General features: G+C 26.6%; 1 protein-coding gene and 1 long non-coding RNA gene across 2 annotated transcripts; both read right to left on the reverse strand.

The window, feature by feature from the left end:
* Nucleotides 1-620: 620 nt before the first annotated feature.
* On the reverse strand, nucleotides 621-4,720 carry LOC101247838 (glycerol-3-phosphate acyltransferase 1). Its single transcript, XM_004243156.5, has 3 exons — nucleotides 3,667-4,720; nucleotides 1,712-2,192; nucleotides 621-1,395 (listed from the first exon to the last, which is right to left on the reverse strand). Exons 1-3 carry the CDS (start codon nucleotides 4,414-4,416, stop codon nucleotides 986-988), a joined length of 1,641 nt encoding a protein of 546 aa, XP_004243204.1. The 5' UTR covers nucleotides 4,417-4,720; the 3' UTR covers nucleotides 621-985.
* Nucleotides 4,721-21,423: 16,703 nt separating this feature from the next.
* Nucleotides 21,424-22,575, reverse strand: LOC138337148 (uncharacterized). The gene is made up of 3 exons (XR_011210576.1): nucleotides 22,522-22,575; nucleotides 22,018-22,158; nucleotides 21,424-21,877 (listed from the first exon to the last, which is right to left on the reverse strand). It is a non-coding gene; the product is annotated as an uncharacterized lncRNA (long non-coding RNA).
* Between the last annotated feature and the right edge of the window lie 889 nt (nucleotides 22,576-23,464).

Raw genomic sequence — 23,464 nt, forward strand, 5'->3', positions numbered from 1 at the left:
TTCTGAAAGTTCAATGGTATATTTGAGTCTTTTCTCCACTGTAAATGATAACAATTTACTAACGAAAATAATACCCTTCTCTCCCTGATTATTTGTCCACTTTTGAATTGACAGTTATATTGAGAAAACAATAATTGACATAGTGAGTTTGTCATTTTACCCCTATTAGTTATGAAGTGGGTTAATAAAAAATTTAAGATTTTGAAGAATATTTTTTTTATATTAATAATTGAAAATATAATAGGTAAAAATAATTTATTTTTTCTTGATTTGTCAAAGTGAACAAATAATCAAAAATAATTAAAAAAACTAAACAATTAATTAGAGACGGAGAAAATATAGAATTAGTATTCCAATTGCATTTACTTGTGAAAGATATGTGTGAGATGTCTAATTATACAATACATTCCTAAACATCATTTTATTAAAGTCGTACATAATTTTTTTTTTTAAAAAAAGAATAATATTACTCCATTAATGAGGATGGAAAAAATTACATATATTACCATTTTAAGACCATAAAAACAAAATTAGTATCTAATCGCATTTACTTGTGATAGATGTCTCAATTACTCATTTTCAATCCATTTTTAAATATCATTTAATTAAGGTCCCACATGAATATTCAAAATAAAATAATATTACTACATTTATCAAGATGGAAAAAATTACATAAATTACCAATTTTAGATCATAAGAATGGAATTAGTATCCAATGCAATTACACTTTCCCATTCATTTTTTAATATTATTTAATTAAGGTCCCACGTAAATATATTATTATTTTTTTTAAAAAAAGAATATTATTATTCCATTAATCAAATGAGTACTAAGATAGAAAAAAATTACATACATTACCACTAATCGCATAATAAACATATACTCACAATTATATATGTGCTACTCAATAAAGTGAATATAACAAAGAAAGATGTTTTTTTTTTTAAAAAAAAACACTAACCCTATATACTCCTTAATAATTAAATTAATTAGAGGTATTTATTGTTGAATTATGATCTTCAACTACCCCTTCATTACCAGCAAGCATTAAATATTTGTCCCTTCTTGTAAGATTAGTACACTCAAATCCCAATGCAGCACCTAATTGTCTTTGTATATAATTAGCCACTTCATGACTTGATTTTCCACCAGCACACGTCAATTCTTTTGGTAATTTGCCTAATATTTCAACAGTGTAACAAGGCCTTGGATTCATCAAGAAGAAAATTGGGTCCAAACATTTAAGCCCACTAGCTGTTGTACCATAAAACATGCTAACATTTGTGTTCATAGCCACTGGTACTATTTCATCTGCTAATTCTGCAAATAGTGAACTGAACCTTAATAGATATGGCTCCCTACATGTTGTTCCTTCTGGACATACCACTAAGTCACCTATAAGAAAAATTGAAAATTGTAAGTTTAAAGTTATATATAACGAAAAAATAAGAATATTTTTTTGACATAACCTTCACAAAATGAATTTTTGATGTTTAGTAACAAAAGTTATTAGTTTATACACATAGAAAATAGAAAATTGTATGTCTGGTCAAATACTTTCACGTTGAATAAAAAAAAAAGACAGAAGTAAGAAATCATTATGAGTTTTTTATGTTTAGCGACAGAAGTAGTCCACATAGAAAAAATTATTATATGTGTAGTGAAATATTTTTACGTAGAACGAAATAAAATATGAGTATTGTGACATTACCTTCACTAAGCAATCTTTGCATGGCCTCTCCATCTTTTTGTCTTGATCTTGTCAATCTCACAGTTTTAATAGGAGCAAGAATTTCAGACATTTTGCTTAAACTATAAGTCACTGCTGTTAAAGGTTTTCCCAAAGAAGTGCTAAGAAAGACAGGGTCCAAAAGTGTTCTATGAGTGCAAACATATAGGACTCCTTTGTCATTTTCAGATCTTGGAGGGTCAGTACCTTTAACTCTAAGTCTTATACCACTTAATTTTCCCAACAAAACAGCTACTTTGTATGGCAAACATATGCCAATTAAGATTCTAAAAATAGCTAGTGGAATTCCAATTGGTAGCCACATAAACATGGCTAATGTTGCAAGAGGTGTAGGTAAAAATGCTAGCCTTCCATCATGAAAAATTAATGGCTTTGGGTATTTTTCTCTTGGTAATATTGAACTTGTAGTAGTAGCATCCTCTTTGCTCACCACATAAGCTTCCTGTATCAAACGCGAAATTAGAATTTCAACTTTATGTATCGTTATGTATTCAGACTAAAATTTTCATGATTGTTTGAGCAATAACTAATGAATTTGACTGAATAGCTTAAAATTAAATTATTTCACTCTGATGATAAGAATATTGAACATAAATAGCCAATGACATGACATGTGAAATGAATGACAAGTTTTGATGTTTACGAAGTTGTGTAACAAAATGTTGATGAATTTAATTCTATTTTATTTTTTTTGTATAATGAAATATTCAAAAAACTAAATGCAGAATAATTATATGCCTTGAAAGTGTCAAGTCACTACAAAGTACTAAATAAATAAACATCTGGAGAATAATGGGACCAGATTTAGTTGAAGGTCTTTTTCATTAGCAGAAACTTTCTTAAATACCCTGGCAAACGAATACAACTGTAATTAATTAGTGTAAGACTTGATAAATGAAAAGTGAGGTGGATGGAAAATTTATATTTCCCCTGTCTAATTCAATAATATCGGAGTTTGATTGTATATAAAGTTTTTTTAAAAATAAATAAATATATTTGTACATTTCTACAGAAATAGCGTGAGAGTGTCGGCTACAAGATTTATCTTGAAAAGTCTACTGAATATGTAGATATTATTGATTTAAGAGTAACTTCAATAATTATAAAAAATAAATAATTGATGATCCCTCCTCTGCATACCTATAAGGAAGGAGGGAGATTACGATGAATTCAGCCAAACTAAATAGCCTTAATTTAAAATATAGTATTTGACTTAAAAGTTCATTGAATAAATATATATAATAAACTTAAAATTTTAAACTCTAGAACTCATAAATTTCAGAGACATAACTATAATAATTCGTATTAGTTTGAAAGAAATTCAATAACTTTTGCTAAAAACTTGTGTTTATATTAGAAATTTCATTAAATTTGTATAAATTTTTAAGTGTGAACACCATAACCAAAAAAAAGTCATTAATTTAATCGCATATTTAGGATACATAAAGTTCGAGATCTAGCTACACCTATTCATACCAACCAACATCCTTAAAATTTATAATTTATTCCTATCATAATATTTCTATAATTATTAATTATCATAATATTTCTATAATTATTAAGATCATATCACTAAAAGTAAAACAAAAAAATCAAAATTTAAAATAAGAAATCACAAAAATATATATATATCAAACATCAAAAGAGCATCATCAAAAGTTGTGATGGAGTGATACGAAATAGTATTTGATAAGAAATATTTTACCGCTTAAAACGAGAAGTTCAGGCACAAACATGAATAATTAGTAACTCAAAACAGATGTCAAACACCAAATTGAGTTACGATGGATTGATAGAAATTATAAGCGTTTTACCGCTCAATACGAGTTTTTCATGCACAAACACAAATAACTCTATCTCAAAACAGATATCGAACGCCAAAAAAAAAAAAACAGAGGAAGGACTGAAGAACATACCTTGCAAAGTGAGATAAACAAATGATCATGAAAACTTGAATTTCCAATACCAATATCTGGTTTTTTCTCACCAACAACTTCCATTAAAGCTCTATGCTTACTCAAAATCCCAGAAGATGAAACAAATCCACTAAAATAATTCCCAAAACAATGCAACTCAGTTCCTTTAACACAATCAACACTCAAATAATCCTTCAGAAAACCTTCCACCATAACTCTAGGAACACTCGTAAAAACCATTCTTTCCCCTGCAGATTTCATCAACTCGTAAACACGAACATTCAAATTTTCAAGATAAAATTTAGGCAAGACAGCTCTACCAACACATTCAACATCCTTAATTTTCATCCCACAGAAAGATATGAACACCATAACTCTCAGTTTAGCTTCGAAATCAAGAACGAATAACAGGGGACTCGATAGAAGTAGAAACAGAGCTCTTAATATACCACCACCTTCGAAAGCAATTAACATGAAATACGGAAAAAATGATTCAGATCTAAGTAATGTAGATTGAATATCACATACAACTGTTTCAGATTTTCTTGAATTTTTACATTTTGAAATATTGGGATGAATCGGAATTTGATGAGATGATCGGAAAGAAGAAGAATTCTTGAAAAAAATTCGCGAATTTTTAACTTCCATTGCTGCTTTATAACATGAATTTGCAAGGAGTTTGTAGACAAACCATTCTGCTAGTTTAAGTAAAATCATTGGAAAAACTGTGTTTTTTACTGCAAATGTCATTTGTGAGATTGTAATTAATATTATTATTTTTTTTGAAGAGAAAAGTTGTAAAGGTTTTTGATGAAAATAAGAACAGAGGAAGAAGGAATTTATAGGGGAAAAAAAATTTAAGAACGTTGACTCTTTGCATTTACTTGCCGCCCAAATTAAAAAATGGTTACTTTCTTTGATATTTCGTTTTTTTTAAAATAATATTTTATGAGAATTTTTTTTATATATAAAATAATTGGTATTTTTATACCTAGGTGATCTAATTTATTTATTTTTTTGTTATATTTGGTTAGCAACATTTGGGTAGGTTAGAGTGTTGGTGACCGTCTACCTAGTTTTCTGTTTTTGTTTGAAAATATTATAGAGCTTTTTCTTCTTTTTTTTTGCTAGTTTTGGAAAACAGCACACTTGCCCACTTCTTTACCCTAATCATGGTTGAATTTTTATATTAAATTATATTAATTTGTTAAGAGAAAGTTTAAATGAAAATTAGTATTGACTAAGTATGGTATAAGAGTAGGATTGAATGTAAGCTCCAAGAAAATTAGACGGTAGTTGAGTGGAGATATATTTTGTTGGTAAATGTGTGTGTGACGAAAAGGTATTGTCTTTTATATTTTTTTAAAAACGACGATTAATTTATGGTTTTAAAAGTTAGAAGGTAATTTTAGGATTTACGACTAGACTCTTTCGACAACCAGCCAAACTTTTGCGGCTACTCTAAAGTCCAACCAATACATATTTCTTCTTTTCTTCTTCAAAATTCTTCTTTCTCCGTTTCTTTTTCCTTCTTGTTGGATTTCTATATACTATCTATTTTTAATTTTTGAGTTAAAATATTTATTGATATGTAGTTGCTCTCTTGAACTGTTGATTATTTACATAGGGAGTTGAAGTATTTCAATTTTTGATAATAATTGGTGATGCATTTCAAAAAGGCGGACGCCTCACCGCTCGCCTCATCTTGTGGCGAGGTAGACTCTTATCGTCTTTTGCCATCTAAAACACTTGTTTGAATTAGTGCTCCTCCCTTGACATTAACTTTTAGAGTGAAACTAATACCTAAAGCCTTATTTGATATGGTATCAAAGTCAATATTTTAAGTCCCTCCTCCCTTTGATCTTATTTGAAGTCTGAGTTATGTTCAGATAAAATTTGATAATATTAAATTATAAACTCATAATTTCAATAATGCAAGTGAGTGTTGATTAGAATGATCCTCATCGGAGTAGGAAAAGAAAGTTAGGCTTCTTATAAAGTTTAGGTAATCTTTCTTTTTATGAACTTATGTTTTTTATTCTTCTATAAGCTAAGCCTTGAATCAAATTTTTAATAATATTAAATTCTGAATTCAGATCAAGTAAAAATATAAAAAATGAATTCCTCATTTACATATGTGCTTACCTATAGATGTCCTAACATTAATATTACGATGTTAAAAATTAACGATATATATGACTTAAACTCGTATGATATGATGTAAACATCAAAGTAACATTTCCTTTTTCGTCTCCATCTTTCTTGTTTGACTTTTCTTTGCATGAATAGGTCGTGTGTTGAAGTGTGTGCAATATATATTGGTATGTATACCCTTTTGGGGCCCTACAATTACCAATATCCAGATAAATATAAATAGAAATGACCATCATTAATTCCCTCTGAATTCAATAAATCTATATCAGAAAAAAAAAGAACAATTAATTAACAAACTTTCTTAAGCAATCCAGTTAATTTATTAATTATTTAACCATTTTGAACTTATTCTTTTTTATTTTATTTTATATATAACTCAAAAGAAAACACGTCTATTAACACGACATGCAGTTAAATTACAACCATAAACTACCCCATAGTTGACTTTATTACTGCTATATTAATTAATTAAATTGTAAAAAGATATTTAAAATTAAAATTAGTTTTTGTCAATTCTATTTTCCTTTTCGGTTGGATGTATTCAATTAATGTAAGTTTGAATATTGAATGATATCTGCTAGTGTATCTTGATAAGTATATAGTTATCACCATCCATAATTTAATTCTATAGAATATTTTTGTATGTGAATGGCCTAGATTTTCGTTTTTAGTATTTCATGTCGAGATGTGATTATTTAAAGTAAATTTAATTTTTTTTAATATATATCATAATGTAACGAAAGATAATGAAATAATTAAAGATTGATTTTTGAAGTTTCATCTAGTAAAACATTTAAGGATGTCACTTCGAACGAGTTTTTAGAGGGAAAGACCCTCAAGAATCAGTATATTATCACGGGAGAGATATTTTTTTGAAAAAATTTCATATCTTCTCTCGAATCTCGATTCAAGACTGAGGAATCAATTTCGAGTCCTTCACACATATACAAGTTCCTGCTCATTTACGTTTGAATTCAAGATCCCATCATAATATATTTAATTTATTGACTTTTGTTGTTTTATAAAGAGGTCACTAAACTATCGAAAATAAGTTTATAAAGTCAATTTTTTACTTTTGTATAAAAGAAAAAATAACATATATTTTGTTATTTCACTTTATATACAACCTATTATCTGATCAAAATTCCACTATACCTCGCCTCTACAATATCTTTATGCGCCTACAAATGCCTAAAAGCGACTACGGAGCTAAAATTTCAATTAAAAGGCGTTAAAATAAAAAAAATCGTAATCATATAAAAATTGTAGAGCGTATGATTAAATAATATTTTTATTTAATTATATCGTTATAATTTTTTGATGAAGGATATATATGGCTATCGCATCTGTTGACACCCTCAACTATGTCCGGCTCTGTTGCTGCCTAAAAGATGTGAATATATACATTTATCTATTTTACTAAAGCTAACACTTATTTTAAAACGAATAAAATGATTATATTAAGTTTGATAAATCCATAAAATACGCATTTGCATTCAGCCCTATATTCATATACGTATTTAATTTGGCCACCTTTAAAGAGAACAATGCGTTTATTGAGATCCTAAGGTGCACTAAATTAATATATTTTTAGAGTGATAGATTTGCAATTTTCCAAGACGATTGTATTGTCCAATTTGGGTAATTTTGTCAGACTGAAACTTGGACTTCATGTTACTACTGCATATAATGAAATAAAATAATATGAATTAGATTGTGTGACTTACACTTTTTCAAATCTGGAGCAGGTACACATGTATAGGCTTATTCAAATTTAAAAGTTTATACATTAAAAAATATTATCATTCGATCAACTAATTTATTAATATGGTCTAAATATACACAACTTATATTATCGATGTATTTGTTGTGTATAGGTTTCTATAGTATATGTATACACTTTATGCTTAGTTCCATTTGTTGATTTGATCCTTCTACTTATGAATTTGTCAACTGAAATCCTAAATTCACCAGAACACAATAATTTAATCTTAAAATACATGAGTCTACCAGATTACAAATAGAGACAAGTATATAAGAGTCAAATTGACCAAAGTGTGTAGGGGCGTAATTAAACCTAAAAATACGTATGAAAAGAGTAGAAATAACAAGTTTAAATTTAATTGATCAAATGGATTGTATTATACGAAAATTTGAAACGCGAACTTGTTAAGTTTAATTTTTGAATCTGAATTTGTTCGGATTGTGGGGGGGGGGGGGGGGGAGGGATAATTTAACTTGGATATATTCTTGATTGATAAAAGTAGTTAGGATCATGCAATTCCAGTTAGAAGTTTGGTAAAGTTTCAATCATTTGGTTTGAATGTTTTGATTTTTTCACTTTGCATAAGATTTGTATGTATTCTAAGAAAGTTTGAATAGTCTGTCCACACTATACTCATTTTCTATTTATTTCAAATGATCTTTAGAACATGCATATATAGCCACTAATTAATCTGAAGTACTAATAAAACTATAGAACATTAATTAATAGTATAATATACGTTTTATGCAATTCGGTGACATGCCCAAATATTGTGACGTATTAATTCTTTAGTCCATTTTTGTGATAAATGAAAAACTAGTAAAGATGTGTGGTTAATTACTGCAACAAAAATGTTATGACTAAGGTTTAAATTTGATTAATACTCATACGTTTATCATGATATTTCATATTTGGTGTATCACGGCAAGAGTAAAATTTATGTCAATGTAGTAGTTATTCTCTTCCACTCAAATTATTTATCAGTTTAGTAATTAAAAAATGTTTTAATTCTTTGTCTATGCTAAAAATGGAAGCTGTCAAATCAAATTATATCGAATTTAACCAAGTATGAAAGAAAAGAATTATTAGTGAGACTATAAAACGCTCATTTATTTAAAAGCTTAATACGTAATTGCGTGTTTAGGTAGCCCTAACGAAGCTACTGCGGTTCCCTTTCAACTAATATAGTGATCAAGATTGAAAATTAAACATATTTAAATTATCGATTGATCAAATGATAACTTAAAAGTTACATAGACATCTTAATAACTTAATTATGTAACTTTTATCTGAGTTTGACTTTTATTGGTTACGATTTGATTTTTCACTAAATAATTTTCTCACCCTTTTCCTCTCACAACCCCATGTTTGTAGAATTAAAGGCTATACCATTATTACCACCAAATAATTACCTTTAAAGGTGTAGACAAATTAAGAATAATAAATAACAAATTGACAGTGTTAACGAAATTTGAGTAATATATTAAAGTCTAATAATATTCCATATTTAAGTGTTTGGGAGAGAATTAGTTTTTAAACACCATTTACAATTATTATTTCTTTAATATATATATATATATATATTTTTACACATAAGATATCAGGGAAAAGATATTTCTTCTCACCAGTTTGTAAAAAGGCCAAGGGATCTTAGTTTCTTGTTAACTAGTTGGAGGGGATAATACGAAGTTAGAAAGTTATTGGAAAAAAAAATTTGATGTTTAAGTTTATCTGAAGATTTATTATATATCATATTTCATCATTCGAGTATTTCACAATATACATACCTAAGAACTATGAGTAAAGATATACTTCATTTATTTTATATTAAGGGAGTTTTTGAGATATCGCATCTATATTTTAAAAATTATTTTTTTTGAGACATTACAACTTTGCTTTACCTTGGTGGATATATTCCAAGAACTAAAATAAGGAAAGGACAAAATAGGTGGGTCTATTTCTATCATTAAATTAAAGTGATATTAACTATTACCATATATTTTGGATATATATATATATATATATTGGATGCATGTTTTTAGACTCACACCGTGTTGGCCCAAAGAGCTCAATTACTGAAATGTTCACCCTATGTACAAACCTAGAAACTACGATAAATAAGGGGTATTTGAACTTTTACTCGTATATTGTATTGGTCTTCGATTATTTACTCGTTCAAGCTAAATATTTTTTTTCTGATAGGTTTCGATGGCTATATACTTTAGAAATGCATAAATTTTTAATTTTAACTTCGCAAAATGTCTTACATTGAGAATCCCTCAAATACAAATGCACGCGTGAACAACTAGACATATTTAAGAGAGGAATGGGAAACAAACATATAGCATGCTACTATAGAATATAAAAGAAACTCAGTTGACTACATATATATATATATTTTTATTTTGTATTCTTCTATATTGCCATGCACTTGCTTTTAATGTTTGTTAGTACATTAACATGATACATTGGTACTAGACTTTGTACATTTGTTTCAATTTTTTTATCCTTTTCCCCAAAATATAGAAATCATAGAAACAGTGAACACTGAAGAAACAGACGAGTCTATTTCTATTATGATTTTAATTTAATATGGTGCCACAGACCATGCATGCAATATTTATAGTAAAGTATTGTTTTCCATGTCCATTTTTGGAAGTTAAATTGGTAGGCCATCTTTATATATAGAATTTTTGAAAAAACTAACTCATTATATAAAGCAATTTACCAAAGTATTACATTATTTTAAAATTTTACAGAACTAGTATAAATGTATTTCACGGTAACATTTTAGGGTATATTTTATTTTTTAAAAACGAACAGTGTTAGGTTGATATACGTTACTGTAAGTAACGTTTACTCCTAAAACGTTATTTTCAGTAACATTTTACTCCTAAAATGTTATTGTGAGTAACGTTTTAGGAGTAAAACGTTACTGTGAGTAACGTATATCAATCTAACGATGCCAGCTTTTAAAAAATAAAATATACCCTAAAACGTTACTGTGAAATACGTTTATACTAGTTTTGTAAAATTTTAGAAAAACATATTATTTTGGTGAATTGCTTTATATAATGACTTAGTTTGGTTAAAAATTCCACTATTTAGAGTATCCAACATCTTATAAATAGATATTTCTTTTATTTTATATTTATGATTGTGATGTTTAAAGCAAAATTTCACGTTTTTTAATTAATTTCATCAGACATATACGTGTCACTTCCCATCAACAGAACAGTTAAATTGTATCAAGTTGAGTCCATTAGAGAAAACTTGTGAATAATTGAACAATAGTTTACACTTCGTTATCCACTTTGTATCACTTGCATAGATGTTGGTAAATATTATCTGATGTGTTAGAAAATCTATATATATGCTGTCAAAGGTCGCCAGCAGTACTCATTTCGCGTTCTAACGCGTTGCTTAATTAGTACTTGACTAATTCAAGAGGAAGTAGATGGGCGTTAAATGAGAGTTGATTTATACTTTACCAATAATATATATGGGCAACTTTCACATATAACAAATAAAAAATTTATATTTGTATGCTATAGCAAAGTTTGCATAATTGTGCTCCATAGCAAACATAGAAATTGTATAATTAGCTATACATAAACAGTTGAAGCAAATTGTATAAAACGAAGTGTATAAAACAAGAAAGAGAAAGACACTTGAGCAGAGAACTGTATAAAAATGAAGTGTATAAAACGAATTGTATTATTATAAGTGTATAGAACGATTATATACAATTTGAATTTGTATAAATGAGAAAGAGAGAGAGACAAAAGAGACTTGACAAAGAATATACAATTGAATCGAATTGTATAAAACGAGAAAGAGAGAAATTAGATACAATTTGAAAATTGTATAAAATGAGAAAGAGAAAAAGGCAAAAGAAACTGGGCAGGGGAGTACTTTTATTATATAATTACAAGTGTATAGGATGAAAATATATGTAATTGTATGTGTATATACAATTTTCTCACACTTTATACAAACAAAAACACAATTTATACATTTCGCTTTTGTTTGTATAAGTGAGAAAGGCGAGGGTGGCGACCGAGATTGGGAGAGTGGCGAGCGAGATCTGAAAGAGGAGAGAGAGGAGAACAAAAATGTATATATTTATACAATTTTCTCTGCTTTATACAATTAGAAACAATTTTTATACACTTGTGTTTGTATAAAAAGTGAGGAAGCAAGCGAGAGATTGGAGGAGAGTGGCGAGCGAGATATTTGAAAGAGAGGCGCCTGACAATTTTTTGCAAACGTTTGCTATGGAGCACAATTAAATCAAACCCTAACTACTCCATTTATTTTAGGTTATTAGTTTGTTATTATATACAATTTTTTCTAATATATATATAGAGAGCGCCATTTAGTATGAATTATTTTCGATAGAAAATTATATTATTTATATATGGTTAAAACAAATTTATATGTATATATAATAGATATCGAACCCCTTAAGCTATTTATTTTTATAAATTCGAATCCTCTTTTTGAAAATCGTAACTAAACCTTTATATATATGACGATAAATAATAATTTTAACATATTATGTCAGGGACAAGATAAGTAAACTGAAGATAGTATCAAGTTGTGACAGTCTAATGTCTAGCAAAATTAGTGAACAATTGAACACATGTGAGATTAGTCCGCCTACAAAAAATTGTGAACAATTCAACAAAGATAGATAGGAAAAAATACGTAGTATTAAATTGTAACCAACCAATATATATACTTATAAATAATTGACCAATACATACGAGATTTGTCATACACTTGCTTTTAAATTTTGATGTTCGTTAGTTCAATGCACTGGTACTAGACTTATATATACACTTGTTTGTTCTTTTATATTTTAGGATTATCTTTTTTTTTCTCATTTGGTCTCAAAAGTTTATAATGAAATTTTAATTAAATTTGAATCTCGCACTTTAAATTCATTTGAAGATGATACTTTCAAAATAATTTTTTTCATATCTAAAACTTGAATTTCAGAAACTTCTGATTTAGGTGGAGTATACCCTCCCCTCCCCCCCTCAAAAGAAAAACCCCATACCATAACATTGATAATTTTTAGGATATATATCTAAGTGTGAAGATTTTTTTAAAGTTCTGGATGGAAAAAACTTATCCCTACCGCATCAGATATTTACATAAAAACAATGCAATTTCTATTATCATGTGATTTACTAAAGTAAATACATATTAATTAATTATGATTAAGTAAAATAAACTATAAATTTAAACACATGACATGTATGTATATTGATTTCGTGTAAATTCTCAATGCAGGTGAGTTTTATCCGTTCTGGACAGTCGATCCTTTTTAGAATATCTTTAAGTCTATTTTCCATTATGGTTGTTATATGGTAACACAGACCATGCAATAATGTTTTCCATTATCCATTTTTTGAAGTTAAATTGGTAGGCCATCATTATAATGAATTTTATCAAGTGTGGCCAGCGCAAAAGTGGTGGAGGTCAAAAATTTTATACTAAAAAATAATTAAAAAAGACACATGAAAAATTAAGTGAAGTCAACCTTGAATTAATCAATCAATCAATTAGATTATTTGATTGAATATAATTCGAATTCAAAAAGTTTATCTTTCTTCCCCTCTTTTAAATTAGTGTAGAAATGTTTTTTTTTAATGTATGGGCATGAATCATGATAAATAAATATACCTTTTTTAATTTAGTTTTTGTTTTCATATATGTCTTTTAACTATGCGAGTGCAAAATTAGGGATCGCAGTGCTCGATCTAAATTTAGTCGGAGCTCTATTAAATATTAAGTAGAAAATTAAAAAAATATAAATATTTAAACTTGTATAAAGTTGTACAAGTATAGACATATATGTCTTTTGTAACATAATACACATAAAACGTTACATATGATGTCAAATTACACATAGGACGTCAAATAAAATATATATCTAATTGTTCAATTTAATAAAAATTTAAATATCTATTTATACATAATCAAAATTAAAAAATATATATATCAAATGAAAGAAAAATAAAAAAGATACGTTTATATATTACGTCTTGCCTTGCGTATCCAACTGATTCTTCTCTTTTCTCCAATGTAAGACAACATCTTTTCGTTTCATATTCACAACCTAACTCAAAGGTCACCAATTCAAAATCTCATTCACACCAAAAATACAATAATTTGTGCAAATTAAATTATACATCCAGCTACCACAGATAAAACTTTTCCTTCTTACCCTACCATGTCGACTGGAGACATTAATTTTATAAGATGTCACAAAAGCTTTACAGCTCAGCTATTTTCTCCGTCTCATATTACTTATCATTTTGTACGGTGCTTAAGAAATCATGAATGAAAAGATAATTTTATTTATTCACCCTTGGGAAATTTCTCGCAAATTTTATAAACAGATGTGGTCACTTTCAAAAAGAATTAATTATAAGAATAATATAAAAAAAATTAATTAATATTTTCTTAATTTAGTAAAATAGAAAATTAATATGAAACAACTATATTGTGATCAACTAATATAAAATAGAGGGAGTAACATTATATTAAACCTTCTCGATTTAAATGTTTTTAATGTTTGTAATCATTAATAACCTTACTAAATATTAAAAAATAATAATCTTTTTTTACATAGTTTATATTAAAGAAATAAGACACTTGAACTAGGATGGATGAATTATATATTATGAGTGTTGTGTCACATATTGTACTTTAATCTAATTATGATTAAAGTAGTACCGTTTGATATGCTAGGAAAATAATCCATTTTGTCAAAGGGATGAGCTTGACTAGTTCCAAAAGTAATTAAATGATTGGAGTATATATACTGACTTAAATAAGAGGTGAATGATTATTATCCAATTTATCAACCATAATTAAAATTTTGGACTAGTTGAATCATGTTTGTTGGGAAAGTATTACTTTTCAAAACTTTAAATTACATTAAATAAGGTGAGAAATTAAGGGCTTAAAAGAAATAACGATTGCTCCTCCATTTATATATGACAAATGTTTAATTGGATTATATTTATTTTTTTTAAAAGAATTTTGAAACTTATGAATTATAATTTTTTTATTTGTTGATTGTAAATATTTTTTTTAAAAAAATGAAGTATTAATTGAGTAATCATATAGAAATCAACTTTGATAAAGTGAAAATTAGGTACATAACATTTTTTTATAGTAATATTCTTAAGTTATAGCATTAGAGTCTGACTTTCAATATATAACATTTAACATCTCAAGTTATAACATATTATTAAAAAATAAAGGTTGATTTTAAATAATTGAAGATATTTGTTTTTAAAAAAAAAAAAAAAAGAAAAAAAATGTTTCTACGTTTAATTGGAAAGTAGCACGATTTATGAGGTTTAAGTTAATTTCAATTAATGATTGATAATTAACAAACTAATATATATTAAAAAATTCAAAAAAAATTAGAATTATTCAGTTTCCTTAAATGCTCATAATACATTTTGTGTTGTTTTTGTTTCATAACACGTTTTGATAGGTACCATACTTGCAACAATATGGTACATTATAGACGTTTCCTTTTTATTAATATTGAAAAATCGAGTAATATTTTTTTTCTAAAAAAATAAAATAAATGAATAATGTTGAGTTAATTTACTAGTAAAAAAAGTAAACGAAATTGATGTTACAGTCTGTTAAATAACGTGCAAGAAAAAATTATTTATAATTTTGACAAATTGTATGAAAAATGTTGTAAGATTGTATTTTTTTTGTTTCATAATTTATATTTTGTTATTTGTGGATATGTGTGATATTAATAGATTTTTTGGTATGAAAAATCGAATAAAGTTGGTAAACTTGATGATTGTTGTATGAATTTTGTATTAATAGGGTATGAAATATAAAATGTTAATTTGTTGTGTGAATTATAATCTGAAAAGCACTGTTTGTAATGTCTTTGGAATTTGTTATATGAAATGTTTATTAATTGGGTATGAAATGTGTAATAATTGGGCATGAAATGTCATATTATTTTGTTTTTATGAATTCTGAGTTGTATTAAATTTTTTGTATTTTTGTTGGTCATGTAATGCAGTTCTTAGAATATAGGAAATTGCATGAAGCAGATTTCTGTTCTGCTTTTTATAACTTGAAGAATTTCAAAGATGCATATATCATTCCTGTTGAACCTATCCCCTGCAAGAGTACATGAGATATATCAAGTTATATTTTAGAGCCTAAATTGATGTCATCGGGTCCAAAGAGATCAATGTGGAAAGACCGCAACTTTAACGCTGGAAGAGTTTTGCTGATGTGAAATTCAAAAGGTCAAAGATTACTTGTAATAGACGTCGTCAAGTTGGACACAACCAGAAGACATGTTCAAATTATTCTCTGCAAAAAAACTGATTTCTGTTTTTCACTTTTTGTTACACAATCTTTATGTTGTTTTGTCTGTTAGACATATGTTTTGTTTCATGAAGTGCATTTGGTGTCTTTAATATTTGAGTAATTGCGGATTCTGAATATTGTCTAACTATAAATAACGTTGAAACACTTTATATCAATTTTATTCAAGTTTTATTTCAATACTAACTTTATTTTATGTCAACCTTTTTCATACAAGTATTAATGAAAATACATACATAGTTCATAGAAAAATCATAAATAGTTCATACAAAGTTCATACATATGGATCCACTATTTTTAACATATCAATGGTACAATGAATAGCTAGTTAAAATATGTTTAAAATAGTGAATCCACATGGTATGAACTATGTATATTGAAAGTATCTTGAAAATAAAATAATCAACAATTGAAAATGTATATTCATACATATATTTTCAAAAAAGTATAGATTGAATGTATGATATTTTTCATACTAAAAAGATAATAAATCAAAAATATGATGTCATGTTCATACAAGTAGTAATCGGACTTCATACATATTTCATCCAAATAAGGGTACACTGACAGCCCATTCATATATGGTATCATGAAATTAAAATAATTAATAATTGAAGAGAGATCCATATATATTTTAATCATATTTGATACATATCTCATCAATTAAATTGTGCACTTTGAAATGAAAGTGATACTTTGAACTGTTGATGCAGATGTTATGATTTATGTATAAATACTAGTATCCCATAAATGACCTAAGTCATCTGTAGCCCCTTAATGTTGTCTGCATAATTCATTTAGACACCTTAACTAGGACCTATACCTATTGAACAACTCTACCCTCTAGAATTTGAACCATTAAAACACTTTATGCAGATGTGGCATAAGAAGTGTGATGCACGCTTGGTAAGCGCGTGAAATTGTAATTTTAACATTTTCCTTTTTATCTTTCAATTTTTTCTTTCTTTTTCCTTTTTATTTTTCTATATTTTCTTTTTCTCTCTCTCTCTTTTTTTTTTAAAAACAATCTTGTATTTTTGCAGAATACTGCCGTCATTTCTGTAGCCATTCTTGAAAACAATTTGATGTCACTTTTTTTCTTATATGAATTTCCATTTTTTTATTCTTAATTTTGTTTAATTTATTTTCTTATCATTATATTATTAATTCCGTAGATGTAGAAAGAGCTTTCCTTTTTTTCCGAAAAAATAAAGATCAATACCAGCGATTCTTTGCCGAAAAAAATGAAGATATAAATCTACATCTTCTTCGCTAAGAAAATGGAGACCAACAATTGTGAAGAAGGGTGAGTATTAGGAAAAGGAAGAAAGGGACATTGGAGTTGGGATGCAATGGGAGGTGGGTGAGAGGTGTATAATTTTTTTTTTAAAAAAAATAAGTTGGGAAACTTTTCTTTTTAATTTTTGACTTATTTATATTAAGAAATTATAATTATATTTTTTTTAAAATTAAAATGCCACGTGTCTTTATTTGATTTGCTATATTGACACATCATATGCATGTGTATCACACGCACTTTCTTTTTTTACCCAGTGTCAGAAAAATGTTCAATAGATATTTATTTTTTAAGATTGAAGTGTCTAATAGGAAATGTGGTCTGTTAAGGTGTCTAAATGAATTATGCGGACAACTTTAAGGGGCCTCACATGACTTCAGCCATCCATAAATTATATAAGTCAATCTGTAATTCATATGAAGATGGAATAATTGAAAAAAATATATATAATATTAAAAAAATAATAAAATACTTAAACATAAACGAATTGTTCAAGAATTAAAAAAAACATGTAGTCCAAAAAACAGTTTGAATTTCAAAATCTTCAACATTCTTCATAAAAACATCAAGTTTTTTCCTGGTCTCTTCTATAGTAACCTTAATAACATCTTCATCAATAGTAAATTCAACTTTCTTTAAGAGTGATCCAATCTCGATGCCAGTCGATCTATAATCATCTTGATACTGTCTAAATTCTTAATTGTGATAAAGTACCTACATGCATTGTATTGATTAATTCTTTCAGTCCTCTGACAACATTTTCATAGTTCTATCCATTTGCCTATTAAGCCTCTTATTAAGCTTGTTCTTTTTCTGATGCAGCTTTTAAAGCATCATCATTTGCTGTGTATAATCTTCGATTGACTTGTGATAGGGGTGGACTATGATTGGGGTACGAGTGATTGGGTAACGGTAAACAAGCAATATGATAAATTTAAATCCCTAAAAACATGGAAATTGAATATTTAGTTTTAAAAAGGTAACTGTAAAAATATATAGTTAATTAAAGTAAAAATTCAAAGAGGTGATTTTTAAAAAGGTAGTAAATTAAAAATTTAAACAGATTAATTAGTATTTAAATTAATTGATAATTGATTTTTAATTAAATATAATATTAATTGATATGCTATAACTCAAAAATAATCTGCTATAAGTAAGAATTTTTTAAAAGTATGCTTATAACACGATATATATAGCCTTAATTGTGCATATATTGTTATTTTTATGTTTAAGAATGAGGTCGCGTGTTTTAGCTCTGCTAGCCTCATAATTATTATTTTTATTACAGTCATTGATACCCCTTAATGAAAATCATGTCTCCACCATTGAGTGAAACCATGGAAATTACGAGGCCGAAATAGGGTTATTAGTATATACACTCTCATAATGAGAAGTAGTTATTAAAGCCTATCTAAATAGATCACATATGATTCATTTAGGATTAAGAATACAAGTAACTGAACTTACTTTTCACATATCTCTATTACGACCCTATTAATCTCTTTGAGTGAATCGAAAAATTGGTTTTGATTGTCAAATCTTTTTTATGATAAAACATATTAGGCTTTAGATTCTTCGAATAATCTAAATCGAAGCAATTATATGTACAACATTTGACTTGGGCCTATATACACGTTATTATTATATATAATGTACTTGTGTTATTATATATGAAAATCATTCATTATTAGAAGTTAATAAACTGTCGACGGAAAGTTATCATCGATTTGAAACTCAAAAAATATCAATCACATAAGAAGTAAGATCAATCCAAATTAAAAATTAAAAATTATAAAAACAAAAAAAACATTGATTTACTTTTTGACAGAAAAACTAGTTTTTCTTAGTTAGTTTTGTGAGTTATCATTTTTTTTTATAAAAAAAAATTACCCTATTTGAATTTGTTAAAAAATTATGGTATTTTAATTAGTTACCTATATTTTAGACGTTACTATAACTATTTCCTTAAATCAAAATTTAAATTTAGAAACATTGACATGTCTTCGTTTTTCTTTTATTTTTTTACAAATCTATTTCTTTGTAACTTTTACTTTTAAAAAATACCGTTTTCTTAAAAACATATGGAGTTTGTTATTTTGCTTTACAAAATAACTGTTTTGTTTTTTAAAATATTTATTATATAATATAACTACAAATAATTTATTTTAGTTATGTAGAAAATTGAAAGTCTGATGTTGATTTGAATTTTAAATAAGTACAATATTAATAAAATAGAGAAAAAAAGGAAAAAATTATATATTTATGTTTTAGTTGCAATAAATAAGGAGTATTTTTTTGTGTATAGTATAAAAAGTGATGTTAAAACTGTTTTAAATTAACAATGGATGATTTTTAATATTCAATTGTTGATTATTTATTGTTTAAAATTTTGAAAATTTATTGTGTCGACATAAATAATTTTTTATTCTCCTTTAATATATAGATAGAAGATTACTAATACTATTATTATTATTGTTATTTTTATTATTAGTATTATTATACTATAAATAACAAGGTTTGAGAAGACATAAAAATATTCTTAGAAAAAAAAAAGAAACTGCACATTCTTTCTCTCACACACACGTTACACATAACTATATTTAAAATAATTTTAAATATAAAATATTAATTATTATATTATTATATTGAATTTAGTTTTAATTATTTCAAAAATTCGTTTTTGTGATGCTGACATGTGGTGTTTTCACTTTTCCCATTCTATATAGATAGATTTATATATAGATAAAGATTATTATTATTATTATTATTATTATACTATAAATAACAAGGTTTGAGAAGACATAAAAATATTCTTAGAAAAAAAAAAGAAACTGCACATTCTTTCTCTCACACACACGTTACACATAACTATATTTAAAATAATTTTAAATATAAAATATTAATTATTATATTATTATATTGAATATGATTAGTTTTAATTATTTCAAAAATTCGTTTTTGTGATGCTGACATGTGGTGTTTTCACTTTTCCTAGAATATAGATAAAGATTATTATTATTGTTATTATTATTATTATTATATAAATAAGGAGGTTTGAGAAGACTTAAAATATTTCTTTAGGAAAAAAAAAAGGAACTGCACACTCTTTCTCACACACACGTTACATATAACTATATTTAAAATAATTCAAATTAGTAATTATTATATTATTATATTAAATATAATTAGTTTTAATTATTTAAGAAATTGTTTTTTTTTTTGGCGCTGATCACCTCTTCTAATATATATAGATAAATTTGAACATTTATTAAAAAATAATAACTCCTTCATTCTATAATAATTAAATTATTAAAATATTTTTATATATCAAACTAACTTAATTATCCGATCTTTAAAATTACTTTTAGAATATTTTTTTATTTTTATCTTTCATTTGGCATGAATTATTCTCGTAGTATGCTGAGATTTTTTAAAAAAATAATTAAAGTTTTATGGATAAAATTTACATATATCGAGTGATTACACAAAGTTAATACATACATGTCATGTAAACATATATGATAAATTAGTGCAATCACAATTTGTTAAGGTAAAAAAGTATGGATAAAACTTACATGTATCAAGTGTTTACACAAAGTTAATACATGCATGTCATGTAAACGCATATGATTAAATTAGTGCAACCATTAAGGTGAAAAAATATGTGAACTTATATAATTATTTTCTTAGTGAGTAAATTATCCTTAGTGAGTAATTATTGGTAAATATGAAAAAAATATCTTAAAATGAGAAATATAAATAGCAATTTTAGAAGAAAAACAAGTCGAATAGTAAATAGAATAATTAACAATTTTAGAAGAGAAAAGACGAGGAGGAGAAATGGATGAAAAATGTTGTAAAGAGTTCAAAAATAGAGTGATGTATTTGGTTAATTTGGCAAATATTTATTTGATTAGTTGGGCCAGGTTTGATTTTTCTAAGAAATACAGTAATTTCATAAAATTAAATTATTTTTGTTGATTTTTAGTTTTTCATCCAACTGAGGGATACAGACAAGTTTATAGATAACAAGAGTATAAATAACTCAATTTTAATGGTAATGGCAAGATAAATAAATAAATGAAAATTGAAAGGTATTTGTGATCATTTTTCTTTCTTTTCCTTTGCATTTCTTTGGAAGACAATATAACATTCAAATTAAAGGTGTACATAGAACAAATAGGAACAATTTTCTTCAACTTCTTTCATTATTTAGAAGATTTTCTTTTCTATTAAACATCTGTACTTTCACCCGGTCTCCCATAAATAAAAAAATATTTATTTTGTGTACCACGTGAAAGTAGTTTAAATTCACCCCTGTACGGATTATCGGTATGTGTGACTGTTGTATCTACTTCAATTATTTTTCCTTTCTCATTGACAATTGTAAGATCAGTGCAATAAGAATCATAGGAAGTGTTTTCAATAGGAAAATAGCTTGAGCCCATCGGAGGTTTTGGTATACCTGACGGACTATATACAACTCCTCCCCAATCGACATTCGTAGCAAAACTTTTCAAGTCAGTGAAGAGACTTTGTGGCTAGAAACCTACTCGCGTAAAGTCGTCTCTCAATAAAAACCACCAATTTCCGGACAAGTCCTTTATTCAAAAAAATAAAATAAAAATGATAATAAGTTGTCAATAACAATATTTATGTTATCCCCTAATTATAATTCCTATATCTGTATAAAACATTCAAAGACTCTAAATAAGAAAAATAAAGGCAATATAAAATGTACCCGTTCAATGTGTACAACCAAACCCCAAAGTTTTCCTCCACGTACTGAAATAGTATCATTGAGTGAATTATCAAGGGGTATGTCATGGTTTACTTGTACAAAGTCGGGACATAATGTATTGAAGCAACGAATTTCACCAGCCTACAAAAATAGATATGTCTAATTTAGGGATTGGGGATAAAGTTAAAAAATTATTTAAAATTAAAAAGTAAGATTGTTTTTTTGATGTGGAGGGTTGGGTACGAGTGCGGGGTAGGGTAAAAAATATTGTAATATTAGAATGAAGCAGGCTTTTGAAAAAAAAATTTCTTTATTTTTTAAGGAAAGTCATTTTCATAAATGTAAGAAAATTAAATTAATTTGGAAAACATTTAAGCCAATAGACAAGGAAAAATTAGAAAACATTTTCAATAAAATATTTTCCTTCACACTAAACAAACACTAAAAGATTTACTAGTTTAATGAACTCAAAAAGGAAATCACCATGGTACGAAAGATAGTTACCTGGAAATGTATAAACAATCTAGTGTTTGTATCCCCGTATAATGTTGGGTCCACCTAAAGCACGAAACAAAGATATTATATTATTGTTATTAAATATTCATCATTTGCTAACAAATTTTCTAATATACATCTTTAAAACACAAAATTCAATAGTTAACACACATCCTTCTTCCACAAACGATGGAATAATGGAATAAAAAATTGATATAAACTTACTCTCCAACCAACTTGTACGATATCTGATCCTTTATGAATTTTTAGTCGAGATCCACTGTGTTGTTATCCATTAACTTGAGGATTGTACACAGTAGTATCCATTCCAGCTCCCGCAAATTTATTATTGGGATTATATGAAATATGAGTTATTGCAACCTAAATAAATTTTTTTAATTGTTTTTAGTAAATCTTATAGAGAATCCAAATTAAACTAAGAATAATTTGTTTCTTTATTACTTCAAACCCAATTAAATAAAACATAAACATTGAAAAATAAATTTTATAGCCATATACCACCTTATATACTTGTGAAGATATGTATCTTCCATTTGGCCTACTATTATTGTTGCTCTGCATTAGAAAAGGAAATTATTTTTAGGTTTGAAATACGCAAGATACATAGAAGTAAATTGATATAAATTATCTTACAACATCATATTCATTGTCGAATGTGACATCCTCTGGAGGGGGCATACGATTTAATCTTATAAGATCATCTTTTGTAATTCTCTTAACAGGAATAGTTCCAAAAGGGCATCCTCCATCTTTTGACCATATTGTCGATGACCTATTAGTTGTTGATGAAAAAGTTGAATCTTGCTTGATTCTAGATAAAGTAGGTTTCATCTGTTCAATCAGATGTTTAATTGCATGTCAATAATATTACATTCAATATGAACAAAATGATAATGAAATGAAAATAGAGTAGAGATATGCCTTAGGATGA

Source organism: Solanum lycopersicum, chromosome 7 (genome assembly GCF_036512215.1).
Source record: "Solanum lycopersicum chromosome 7, SLM_r2.1".
Classification (NCBI taxonomy): domain Eukaryota; kingdom Viridiplantae; phylum Streptophyta; class Magnoliopsida; order Solanales; family Solanaceae; genus Solanum; species Solanum lycopersicum.